This window comes from Austrofundulus limnaeus, unplaced genomic scaffold (genome assembly GCF_001266775.1).
Source record: "Austrofundulus limnaeus strain Quisiro unplaced genomic scaffold, Austrofundulus_limnaeus-1.0 Scaffold36, whole genome shotgun sequence".
NCBI lineage: Eukaryota > Metazoa > Chordata > Actinopteri > Cyprinodontiformes > Rivulidae > Austrofundulus > Austrofundulus limnaeus.
In genome coordinates, this window is record NW_013952438.1 from 403,916 (window position 1) to 416,994 (window position 13,079).

Below are 13,079 nucleotides of genomic sequence, written 5' to 3' on the forward strand. Positions count from 1 at the left end.
GAGAGAGAGAGAGAGAGAGAGAGAGAGAGAGATTCTGTTAGCATTCACAGCTGGATGACTGTCTCTGCGTGTGTGTGACAGATAATCCACGATGAATGTCACTGATCACAACAGCAAAAACAAAGTAAAAGTATCAAATTAGAGCGGATCGTTGTCCTAAATGCAATATTTTAACATATAAGGTGGCAAAAACCATGTGGCTTTAACTTTCAGAGGAAGATCAGCAAGAATACACATTTTTATTTATCTTAAAACGGAGTTGGGCTAGCTTTTTTTTAGGACTGCACAAAAACAATTATTGTCAACACAACATCAATGGGTGTAATATCAGAATCAGGAAGGATTGCAATATATCTCAAACTGACCCAAACTGCATGCCAGGATTGTGACCACACCTGATTTAAATCATAGCAGCTAAAATGCTGCTACAACCCCTGGCAAAAATGATGGAATCACCGGCCTCGGAGGAGATCAGTTGTTTAATTTTGTAGAAAAAATGCAGATCACAGACATGACACAAAAGTAAAGTTACTTCAAATGGCAACTTTCTGGCATTAAGAAACACTAAAAGAAATCAAGAAAAAAATGTGGTAGTCAGTAATCGTTAACTTTTTAGACCAAGCAGAGGGAAAAAATTATGGGATCACTAAATTCTGAGGAAAAACGTTTGGAATCACCCTGTAAATTTTTATTCCCAAAAACTAACACCTGCATCAAATTAGATCTGCTTGTTAGTCTGTGTCTAAAAAGGAGTGATCACACCTGGGAGAGCTGTTGCACCAAGTGGGCTGACATGAATCATGGTTCCAACACCAGAGATGTCAATTGAAACAAATTAGATTATCAAACTCTTAAAAGAGGGCAAATCATCATGCAATGTTGCAAAATATTTTGGTTGTTCACAGTCAGCTGTGTCTAAAATATAGACCAAAAATACAAACAACATGGGAAGGTTGTTAAAGACGAACATACTGGTTGACTAAGAAAGACATCAAAGCATCAAGACAGAAAACTTAAAGCAATACGACTCCAAAACAGAAAATGCACAACAAAACAAATGTGGAACGAATAGGAGAAAACTGGAGTCAACGTCTGTGACCGAACTATAAGACACCGCCTAAATGAAATGTTTACGTTGATATTTTGGACACTTTTCTTATCCCGTCAATTAAAAGGATGTTTGGGGATGATGAAATCATTTTTCGTGATGATAACGCATCGTGCCATTGAGCAAAAACTGTGAAAACCTTCCTTGAAAAAAGACACATAAGATCAATGTCATGGCCTGCAAATAGTCCAGATCTCAATCCAATTGAAGATCTTTGGTGGAAGTTGAAGAAAATGGTCCATGACAAGGCTCCAACCTGCAAAGCTGATCTGGCAGCAGCAATCAATCAGAGAAAGATGGAGCCAGATTGATGAAAAATACTGTTCGTCAGTCCTTGCCTCAAAGACTGCAAGCTATCATAAAATCTAGAGGTGGTGCAACAAAATTCTAGTGATGTGTTGGAGTCTTCTTTTGTTTGTTTGTATTTCATGATTCCATATTTTTTTTCCTCAAAATTGAGTGATTCCATAATTTTTATTTATTATGACACACTAAAATCAGTTTTTCACTTGGAATTTCTGCTGCAGACAGAAGGACACATTTTGTTTTTATTTTAATTTAAACGTATGAAAATTAAAATAGTGTACAAAATTCTCAACGCTTTAAGTACGTAAATGCTAGCAAGAGCTGGCAAGGTTTGCTCAAAAGCAAACCTGAAAGTACCAAAAGGCAAGCTAATAGCAAGAGTAGCAAAAGGCCATCTATAAGCTGCAAATAGCAACAAGCTAAAAGGAGCAGAATGGTAACTTAATGCTGAATCAACAGTGTTGTCTTACAGTGTGTGGACGTATGATTTTTTTATTGTTATTTTTATTATTGTCGTGTGGGGTCTCTCAGTCTTTGAAAATCATCCGACAATTTTAAAATCTTGCCATGGGACAGGCATGAAACAGCTTTTTAAAAGCATTTTGGCTTTTTTCTGAATTTCAAGTTTTTGTGCTTCATGTCAGCTATTTTACTGCTAATATCATCTAAGTTGTGTTTATTTCAGCCATCCACACAGTGTTTTGACCTCTCCCTCTGTCACTCTTTGTCTTAACTTTTCTTTATTTTTGTCTTTTAATTCTCTATTGTTTGGATAATTGTTTTCACATTCACATGATAATAAAAAATTTGCTCTAACGGGTTGTAAAGACACAAAATGATATAGCAATGCTGTAACCTATAGTATAAACATAGTATTTTTACATCTACAATCAACTCATAGATATTGTGATGCTCTGTGCACAGAAGTGCACAATAGTGCCGTTGTGTGACATCCGGTCCAGTAAAATTGACAAACAGCCAAACTGACACATTTTTAAAAAGTTGAAACAGGAATGTTTCACCAAAATGATGCAGATTTTTTTTCAACATCTGAGACACATTGAAGTCCCTAGATATCATTTTTTCTGAACCTATGTTGTAATTTTACACACATAAATGCAATAAAAACGAGAAGGGAATGTAAGTCATAACTCTTCCCATAAAGTAGCTGAAACCATTATTTTTCCCGAAACAGCAGCGTGAGTGCTGCGCTGGCTCGACACAATCCCGAGCCCCTAGGAGCTTTAAGCTCTGAGCAACACTTTGTGTTTTGCTTTCAAAGAACAGCAGCAGGGAAAGAGCTGGAATTTAGATGTCAGATCATTTTCTGCCCCATTCTTTATCAATTTACCCCAAAAGATGGTGTAGACTGAGCTGGGGGTTTTTTAGGCCTCTTTGTGGATGTGAAACAGTCCTTCATGTCTCGGTGGTAAAAGCATGCCATGGATGAACTTGGCTGTGGAAACACTGGAGCTTTCATCAAAGCATTTTATCTAATGGGGATTTTAGCAACTCATCACTTTTTCAGCTGAGCGAAAGATGATGTCATGATCAGCTAAATTACTTAGAGCCTTTGTCAGTCCTTAAGATTCATAAATATGAGCAGACAAGTCAGAGGAAGATGTGTGCAGATTAGTGTGATTAACATAAAGGAACAAGTTTTCTCTCATTAGCATGTTCTCAGGCTATAATAAGTCTGCTGATTGCATAAGAAAAGCAGAACACGTCCTTCCTGACAAACACTAAAGCTTCTGGCCCATTCTGCTTGTGTTGTCTGTTTGTGGTTCCTGTACGACAATCAGACAGATGTTTATATAAATGCAATTATGTCACCCAGTTGGGGCTCCTTGATTTAGCATTCTGTTAGGATAAAGAAATTTATTTGTTTATGTTTGATCGATTGATTGATTGATTGATTGATTGATTGATTGATTGATTGATTGATTGTTTGTTTGTTTGTTTGTTTGTTTGTTTGTTTGTTTGTTTGTTTGTTTGTTTGTTTGTTTGTTTGTTTGTTTGTTTGTTTGTTGATCTACATACATCAAACTCAAGGCTCAAGGGTAATTGCCCCTTGGGATCAAAGTAAGTAAAGTATTATTCATTCATTCATTCATTCATTCATTCATTCATTCATTCATTCATTCATTCATTCAAATGTGGACCACCACTGCATTTTATTTGGCCCAATAAAGCTTCAAAGATTATAAGCCTTAAGATAAGCACTTTAAAGCCAGCATTGACCATAAACTACTGTACATCTCTCGATGGTTTTGCCTGAAAATAATGGCATCACTCGACCAGGTGGAGCTGCACAGGGCTACAAAGTAGCTGGCAATTGATAAAAGTCACTGTGTAAAATCTCAATCTCGATGCAATTTTACTGGTTACTTTTGCTACAAGACAGTTGTACTGGGAAATTAGAATTCCCACTTCCAAGTCATAAATTTAAACTGGAATGTCCCCTCCGGTGGGAATTCCCTGTGGGAACATGGGAGAGTTCAGAATTCAAGATGGCAGCTTTAGCATTTCTGTATTATTTATTTCACATGTAGTCCGTCGTACACGTGGTACTTTTTAGTGTTTATGCGTCACCTCTGCCCTTAGGATGTGTTAAAATGCTGTTTCTATGCACAAAACATCACATAGAGCTCAGTTATTGTTTTTCAGCGGCGCTAAGCCATAGCAATGAGATCAGAACGTGATGTTTTAGTCAAAGTCAAACTCGGAATGCCAAAGTTAATCACAATTGGCCCTTTGAGGGCCACAATGATACTCATGAAAGCAAGATCATCTATTAGTTTTTTGGGTTGACACCATTTGATACCAGATGACACCATATTGCACCAGATGCGAACTGTGGGCAAAGTGGAGCAATGTGCATCAGAACAGGTTCAATCCTTGTCATTTATCTCTACAATACCCTTCAAAAGCAATCTCCACATTAGTGGCAGCAGCCTGCCAAATCTACTTTTGAGCTGCACAAAAATTGCTTCGAGATGGCCAGGAAGAAATACCGAGAAGCAAAGAAGGACAATAAAAGAGGGTAAGTGGAGGGCAAGGGGGCGTTGAGAGCCAGAGAAGCTTTAATGCTATATAAGACACTGAAATGAAACGTGTCAACTTGGATCAGCCGAGGTGGCGTTATGGAGAAACATATATCACTGCAGTGACACAACGTTAACATGAATATGACTTATAGATGTGTTTTGGTGGGTTGACAGAAGCAGTAAGAGGCGTTGCTGTAAGTGGAGCCTCGGCAGTTGTTCCTCTGCATTCTGACAGGGACGGTGTGAGGAGAATCACAATGAAAACAGGCTTTCACTCTGCAGCCTGAACGCAGGACTCAATTAAGTGCTGGTCCTGTTCGACTCACAGGGTCCATGATTTTAAATGCTACAAGTTATCTGATACACGTGTAAAATAAAATAGCAGTAATAATTAAATAAAATTGTTTGCTGTTGTCCATATGTCCTTGTTTTATTGACTTATAGAGACTGATTTGCTTCAGGCAATGACAGCAGGACTCAGATAAAATATTAAACTGTTAGGTCCAGATGTCACACAGTTGCTGAAGTGTGTGTAACAATGTTGTTGGAGAATACGTGGAGATGTAACAGCACGGAGAACATCTGCACAAGAGGTCCCCAACCATGGTTCTCTTGGTTTTATGTTTTAGCTGCTTTCCTACTTCAAATGACAGAAATACAGCAGTCAGGTTTAGGCCAGATTTGGTGTCATCTGACTGCCAGCATGGCAAGAGGTTTGTCAACTGGATGTCGGCCGGGTCTAGCATTAATGATACTATTTTTAAGATGGCATGCTACAACCAGCCCAGTTGTGGTTGGTTTATGTGATGCTGGCCCATCCACGACCACTTGCATCTGTGCCATCATTCTTTGCCCTATCTGAGACGAGTGTTTGAGTGTTTAGTGGATTGTGTGGGCCAGAACTGGGCCAGACGGATTTTGCTAGGTGGGATGAGGCGTCCAAACAGGACAAACCTTTTCCTCTTGTTCATTCTGCAAACATGGAGTCAGAAGAAACAGATGTTCAAGCTGCTGTTATGAGTTTTGCTCGTACAGAAATTGAACCCTAACAGAGAGGACTAGCAAGAGGAAGATTAAGAACATGGTGGATGAGGCCAGGGCTAGATGCTGACAGAAGCCTGACAGTCAAACTTTGTTGTAGGTTCGTGGAAGACCGGCGCCAAAAAGATGCTTGTGAACGGCACAAAACCCCATATTAACATTAAGTATCAACAAAACATGAGGGTTACTTTAAAGCTACATAGCATGGGCATGCATAAAAATGAAATGGAATGCATAGTGTACACAAAGCTTGATGTTATACTAAATATGCTTCAGTTCTTCATGTTTTCACTCACATAAGAGTTTCAAAGCACACTAAGATCTCTGGCAAAATAAGAAATACTATCTTTAAATAAATGTATTTTAGTTTTGAAAAATCAATTTTCACGTTAAGTTTAGTTACATGGCTACTTTTAAATGCCTTACTACTTCTTATCCAATAATTATGCAGTTCTTTTTTTCTGAGGTGATAATGTGTGGCTTCCTTATGGCAAATCACTAAAAAATAACTTTGGAAGATAAATAAAACCTCCGCATCTACTCCCCTCATCACCTGCAGCAGTGAACTACAGAACAATCAGGCAAACAGCTAATGGTTCATTGAGACAATGAAAATATTAAATATTACAGAAAGGCACATAAAACAGTGTGATGCTGGGGCACGGCTGAGAAACTTACCAGACGATTCCCTGAGCTCCAGAGCCAATGGGCTTTAAATTCTGGTAGCGTTTTAAAACTGTGAAGGTGGAGTCTCCCACTTCCACACTGTAGAACTGGTTGTCCACTTTGCTTTTGCTCATGTTGTAATGTTTGGCGATATATGACACATCCACTTGTTTTCCAAAACCCTGCATCAGGCAAATAGAACAGAGACGACCTGTTAGTGAAGCTGAAGGTGAATCAGAGTCTTAATTTTACACAAAAAGACATAAAACATGTGGAAGAAAATGTATTACAAAGCAACAGCTAATCTGCACTAGGACATGTTAACACTCCTGCTGCCCTTGGGTCCAAATGGTCATTGAAGCCCTCTTTGGCAGAAATAACTTTCTAAACATTTCCAACACCTCGTCCATGCAGAAGCCCTTCAGCAGCGACACGTTGGAGAGTTTTCTTCAATCTGTTTAAGATCTACAGCCGTTTTGGTGGGGTTCAGCTCTGGGCGTTGAGTCAGCTGTTTTATAACCCTCCCTATCTGCTTTTCTGCTGAACTTCATTTTTCTTCTTGAAGATTCACCTCTTTTTTTTTTTAGTTCGGGCTTTCAGCTTTCAGCCAGATGGCCTTACATTGTCTCCGAGCAATGTTTGATAAGACACAGATTTAAAGCTGCATCAGTCACTGCGAAGCTGTGCAGCCTCAGAGGCACCTCACCCATCAAAGGCTGTAAAAATCTGGGCTCCTTGGATCACAGTTTGTGAGAGGTTCTTATTGTTAAAAGAATAAAAAAAAATAAAGAACTGTCTTTGCTTTATTTGACCTATGCAAAAAGGCTTAAAGCTGTAAAAAAATAGAACAAAAATATAAGGTAAGGTTTTCTTTAGTTACCTTGTTACTTAGTAACAGGCCCTACTTTTAGCATTTTCAGAGCTTAATCATTAGATGTTAGATTTTCCTGCAATGAAGCAGTTATAGTGAATTTTTTCCAGAATCACTACTTGCAGAAATATTTGGAATGTAAAGACGCTGGATGTGATGATAAATAGACCCCAAAACAACCTTCCTTTTATGGTCACCATATTGGATTTAAATATGACTGCCAATTACATATTTACATAACAGATTGTTGTGCTTTATAAAAAGAAGTGAACAATTCGGATCTAAACCTAAAAACCTATCATTTCTAAAGACAAAATGTAGGAGGCATCACTTTCTGATTGTTAAAACAACACAAGTTTGTTTAGGGGAATAAATCAAAAGCTTTATCACAATACAATTTAATACAATATTCTGTTGACTTGTTTGGATGACGATACGATGTTTCTCGATGTCATATGATTTTAATTCAGTTAATTTCACAAGTCTGTGATTGATGTGATGCTATATCATATGCCCAAATGATTGCGTTGGGTCATATGATGACGATATAGATTAAGGTTTTCATTTTGCCTTTATGTAATTGAATCATTCAATTGATATATCAATGTGGATCGATGTATTGTTACATCCCTACTTTAGTTCTAATAGCTTACTCAATATGACAAGACTTTTAAGTTCTTAAAATTACCAAAATCTTTTATGCTTTTCCTGTGACAATAATGGAAAGATATTAAGCAAGTAACTGTGATACTGAGAGCAGCGTAAATATGACTGAACTGTAAAGAACTGTTCAGATTGGAAGCCCGAATAATATGCAGAAAACTGATTAAGTTCTCAGTTGAATGTTTATTTTCACATCTAAAGTCTATATTAAGGATATATCGGCATTAACATCAGTATCAGTTGATATTGATCATTTTTTAAAATATCTGTATCGGTCCGATATGTAAAACTGGGCCGATATTAATGTCCGATATTGATATCCCACTTTTAAACTTTGTGTTTCTGTTTTGGGAGGGGAAATGTTTGGTCAATAATGGTTTGTGCAATATCGGTAAATATTGGTTATCGGCCATAACACCAATAACAAAGTAGGATATTGATGTCGGCTGAAATTTCCACATTAGTGCATCTCTACTCTATTTTATTCTTATTACTCTATTTCTTTTACTCTGAGTTTTTACTGGAAATCTAAACAAACTGGCTCCCCATTATGTGTTCACTCTGGATACGATGTCATAAACCTAAAACAAGGAAGTAAGTTAAAAAAACAAACTCAAACCAACTTGTTGATTCTCTAACTGTAGTTAAATGACCGCAGTTGATCACAAAGCATAAAATATAAGACTGTATCTACAGTTCAGTTAATCAGTCACAAAATATCCAACGGAAAGTACAACTTTACCCTGTTTCCCGGCAAAAGTGTGACTTCTTACCATTTTATATAGCTTTAGTTGCACTAATTGTTTCAGTCGACTAAAATTTACAAATGCACACAAGCTTTAATTACTTAACGGGGCAGACATGGAAGTAGAAGCACTACACAAATAATCATTAAGTTAATTTTGGACTTTGTAATTACACCACAGCTCACAAACCAAACTGGGCTATACTGCTGTAGAATGAAACACTTTTTTAAAGGCAAGAAAATGAGTATAATGATTTCATTTAACATAGTTGACAAGTTATTCAAACATTTGATCTAATTTTTTCCATACGTTACATTGTATTGTACAGGCAGTGACACCACACACATGCGGGTTTGATGCAACGTAGCATGCAAAGCTCCTGAGTAATTGGAGCTGCAGTTAAAAGGTTGGTAGAAGTCCTCACACACAAACTGAATATCTATAGATTATACTGTTTCCAAATGAGTTTGGCATTTACGCCATCAGAGTTCGGTGGGAGGAAGGCAATTAAAGCCCACTTTAGCAAATGTCTCAGTTACAGACAAACACGCGAGGAATTGAACTTTAATGAGAAAGTGGGTCTGGATCAGGATGAGTTTATTTTTGCATAGCTATAAGTATCTGCAAGAGACTGAAAGCTCTACATCCTCTCTTCAAATTCCAGGTTTAATTCAAAGGATGTTAATGTTTGTGAGATCAACACAGACACAGCAGCGTGCAGCGAGCACAGAGAAGGGAAAACGGAAGGGAAGGAATACTGTACCTTTTTTACCTGTAAGGAACACACACCTGACAAAAGGCTATCTTTACATCCAGGACTGGTTGGCTGCAGTTATATAAGAAATGTCTGCTCATAAATACCTGCAAGACACAAAACAGAGGAGACACAGAGTCAGAATGTTTTTTTTAAGATTATAATGTTGAAAGAGAGTTACAGCCATTTTTATCAAATCCTGAAATAATGATACGAGCGAGTAATGCTGTGTGATCCCTGGTGACTCTCAGTTAATACCACCTATGAGGTGTATTGGCTAGAGGCGTCAAGCACTGTGGTACGAACGCAGCGCCATATTGGAAGGGGCGGGCTGTCAATACAAACAATTCATGATGGGTAGATTTCTGGTTTGCTAATAAATATTTGTTTTTCATTGGTTAACGTCTGCCAATTAGAAACACCATTTATTGCCGATGGGTGTACCTCAGTATGATAATATCCATGCATTATCTTTCACCCGCTTCTTCCTATCGGAGTCATGAGGGTCACTGGTGTCCATATCCAGCAGTCACAGTGCAAGGGGCACAGTAAAAGTTGCAAGCCCGTCACAGATGATATTATGTATCAAATTGAAATAATGGTTGTCAAAAGAAATTGGAGTTTCATTGATGTGCTGACCTAAATTTAACATGTCCTGGTTATCGCATCCAACTATACCAGCTCGCCCTAAACAATATGGCCGCTCTCTCCAATCGAGAAAAGTGATAGTGCCTTTAAACAAGACATCTCATTGATTATCACATGTATTTTTGGCACAATTGCCGAAAAACAAACTGAATTGTTACAATTCTTTTTGGGTAAGGTTAATTAATTTAGCTGGCTACGATCTTGAAATGGGATGTCTTCTTCAAAGCATGATCATTTGGATGTGCATCTAATAATAAATGATAGTTTCTGTAAAATTTGTTCAGTGCTTCATTGCCTGCTTTTTATAGCATCGGGAGATAAAAAGTTGTAGCAAACTGGTTCATCTGTATTAACATTTTTGCACGAGAGGGTGGTTAATTTATTATGGACAATCTGAGTAGCTTCTTAGAAATTTGTCTTTGCAGTCTCTGTGTGTGTTTGTGTCTCTGCGGTGGGACTGAACCCTCTTGGTAAAATCACAGCTGTTTTCTCTCTTCTCCATTGCCATCACTCTCAATAAAAAGGAGAAAAACAGCAAGTCACTGCCACCCAATTCCTCTATAAATATACAGTAAAGTGATCAATACATCAGTTCAGCAAGCCATTTTTGTTCTGATGCTGAAGTTGGAGGAAAACCTGGTATTTTTTCTTATAAACTATGATAAAACTTTTTTTAAATGCATTTAAATTGTGTAAAAAATATTATTTTGTATTTTTAACCTAATTGTGAATTGTGTCACCCTTATTTTAAGGTACATTTTTAGGTTGTTATTCAAAGTTAAATGTGTGCAAGAAGACTGGGGAAAAAAATGACAAAAAAAGCTAATCAGCCTCTTTTAAAACACTACAAAATTAGCACAACCCAATTCATTTAGGCAACTCAAATAAAACAGAATCACAGCCAAATTAAAATAGAGGTCATATAATAACTACAAGTTGTATTAAAACCTTCTGAGTCATTATTTTCATACATTGGTTTGGTTTTCTTTACATCCTTTTAATGAATAATCACACAGAATAGAGGAAAAATATTGTAAAAAATCTTATCATTAATTTGAATTAGGGTAAAGGTCTACTTCATACAAAATCTTTATATTTTTCCCACAGAAAATCTCTGGATTTTAAACAAACTTTTCTGAAACATTCCTTGTGTTACACCTCAAAGCAGCAACATTTTCACTTAGTTTTGTCTCATAAATATGCATACATTTATAAAATAAGTACTACTGCAATGTAATTACATTAAAAGACATAAAATACACGGATATGCTTTATGTCTTCTGACAGTATTTCTTGTCTATTTCTATGGGCAAACAAATGAGCAACAAAAAAATAATATTAAAGGGTGATGAATGTACAGTGGGAACGTTACTAAACAAATGAGCGGAGGATAAATTACATAACCCTTTATTACTTTTAAATAAACTCATAATCTATTTATATGCAGCTTAGAAAATGTTTCTAGGTGTGAAAATGTTGTCAGTCTGATGGTTTTTTTTACTGTTGTAGTTAAAATTTGTCCAATATGTTTGATTGGTTACCAGTTTTTGTGAGCAACATCCAGAGGTGAGACCAAGTTTTACAAGTCTCAAGTAAGTCTCAGGTCTCAAGTCAAGGCAGTCAAGTCTGAGTCAAGTCTTAAGACAAGTAACCAACTTTTAAGTCAAGTCCCAAGTCTGAAACTTGGAATTTCAAGTCCCTTCAAGTCTTTTTTTAAAAACTATGTTGCAGTAATATGTTAAATGTAATTAACAGACCATGTGCTTTTTTAAATCTGTATTTTCCTTAAATCGTGATGAAACATGCAGCTGAACTTACAAAATATTTTTAAAATACTTTTAAAAATGCGCCTTAATATTGCACCGTCCATATAAACTTGGCTGCACAAATAGTCTTCCTTTAAACTGTAATTTTCCATGTTTTTAAATCTGGTTAATTAGATCTGCTGTGTTGCAGCTCATGCACACATAGAGTGTGAACAAAAGACAGACAGTCTGCCTTTATTAATACAGAATGAGTGAAATTAATTAATGGGTCCTACTTTATAAATAATGTGTGCTAAACTTTAGATTTTGAGTAAAATATCAAGTCTTTTCAAGTAATGGGGTCAAGTCCAATTCAAGCCCCAAGTCCTTGGTGTAAACTTCCAAGTCAAGTCACGAGTCGCTGAACATTTTTTCAAGTCAAGTCTAAAGTCATAATACTAATACGTATGTAACTCGAGTCCCCTGCTCTGGCAACATCAATAAAGTTGAATCTGTTGACAACATTAGTCGATGTTTTAGAGTATCTGGATGTAACTTACTCAAACTGCTCTACTTCCTGTAAACATCTTGAAAGAATTAAAGTGTGAACAGCCAAGGGAGGCTGAGAAGTGCGACACCACTTTAGGAACAAACTTTCGTGCACCCTCTTCAAAAAAGATGCCAATCTCTCCAGTTTGCTACTCCAGAGGCCCAGGACCCAACATCCATGTGATGTTGCACAACTGAACATCAAAAGGTTTAGAAAACTCACATTTCATCCACCCAACCTAACATTTGACAGCTAGAATGCCTGACACATACTGCTTACAGAGATGTATCTTTGTTCCTTATTGCACAATGATTAGCTAAAACATATTTTTATATCAATTACAGGAGTGTTTAACTGAATTACTCAGGGGGCAACAGTTACTGAAATCCATGCATCCAGCAACTAAATAAATACTGTTTATTTTCTTTTTTTTTCTGAAATAAAGTTTAATTTAAAATAAATTACTTGACAAAAAGACAAGGATAAACAATTTTCATGCTTTAAATCTATTTTATATTAATAAATGAAGTCATTGGCAGGCACTGAGTTGTATTTCATCAGCACGGATGTGTTTGGTTTTTTTTTTACTTTCTGCGTTCATGTTCCCTTAGAGTCTGCTTTTTCAGTTCGTCCCTCCTCAATTCCTCTCACTCCTGCTTGTCTCCTCACAGTTCGTTAGTGTCTCTGTTTGTTGTGAATCTTTGTGTTTGTGAGGCTGTCTGCATTGTGTTGGCTCCCTGCCACACATCCCGGCTGCTCCACGTGTTTTTGGGCCTTGTAGTCTGCTGCCATATCGACCATTTTCTTTGTTATTAAATCAGTTTTGCTTTGACTCCTTCTGGCTGCCTGCTTCCTGAGTCCAACCCATTTTACAACTGTGAAAACAGAACTACCACTCTGACTGAAATATTTGTCATTCAAGTCTAATATATAT

At 36.9% G+C, this 13,079-nt stretch overlaps 1 protein-coding gene across 7 annotated transcripts in view; it reads right to left on the bottom strand.

Moving 5' to 3' along the window:
- Window positions 1-13,079, bottom strand: part of mapk10 (mitogen-activated protein kinase 10) — a 50,455-nt gene that overhangs the window by 24,736 nt on the left and 12,640 nt on the right. For 5 of the 7 annotated variants that reach the window (XM_014006468.1, XM_014006469.1, XM_014006474.1 and 2 more), the window contains exons 2-3: window positions 9,238-9,309; window positions 6,181-6,350 (exon numbers count right to left, since the gene is read on the bottom strand). In XM_014006468.1, coding sequence (XP_013861922.1) covers window positions 6,181-6,350; window positions 9,238-9,309 — 242 coding nt within the window. Of the gene's footprint in view, window positions 1-6,180; window positions 6,351-9,211; window positions 9,310-13,079 lie in introns of all 7 variants that reach the window. The other 2 variants (XM_014006471.1, XM_014006470.1) reach the window with 2 other exon arrangements.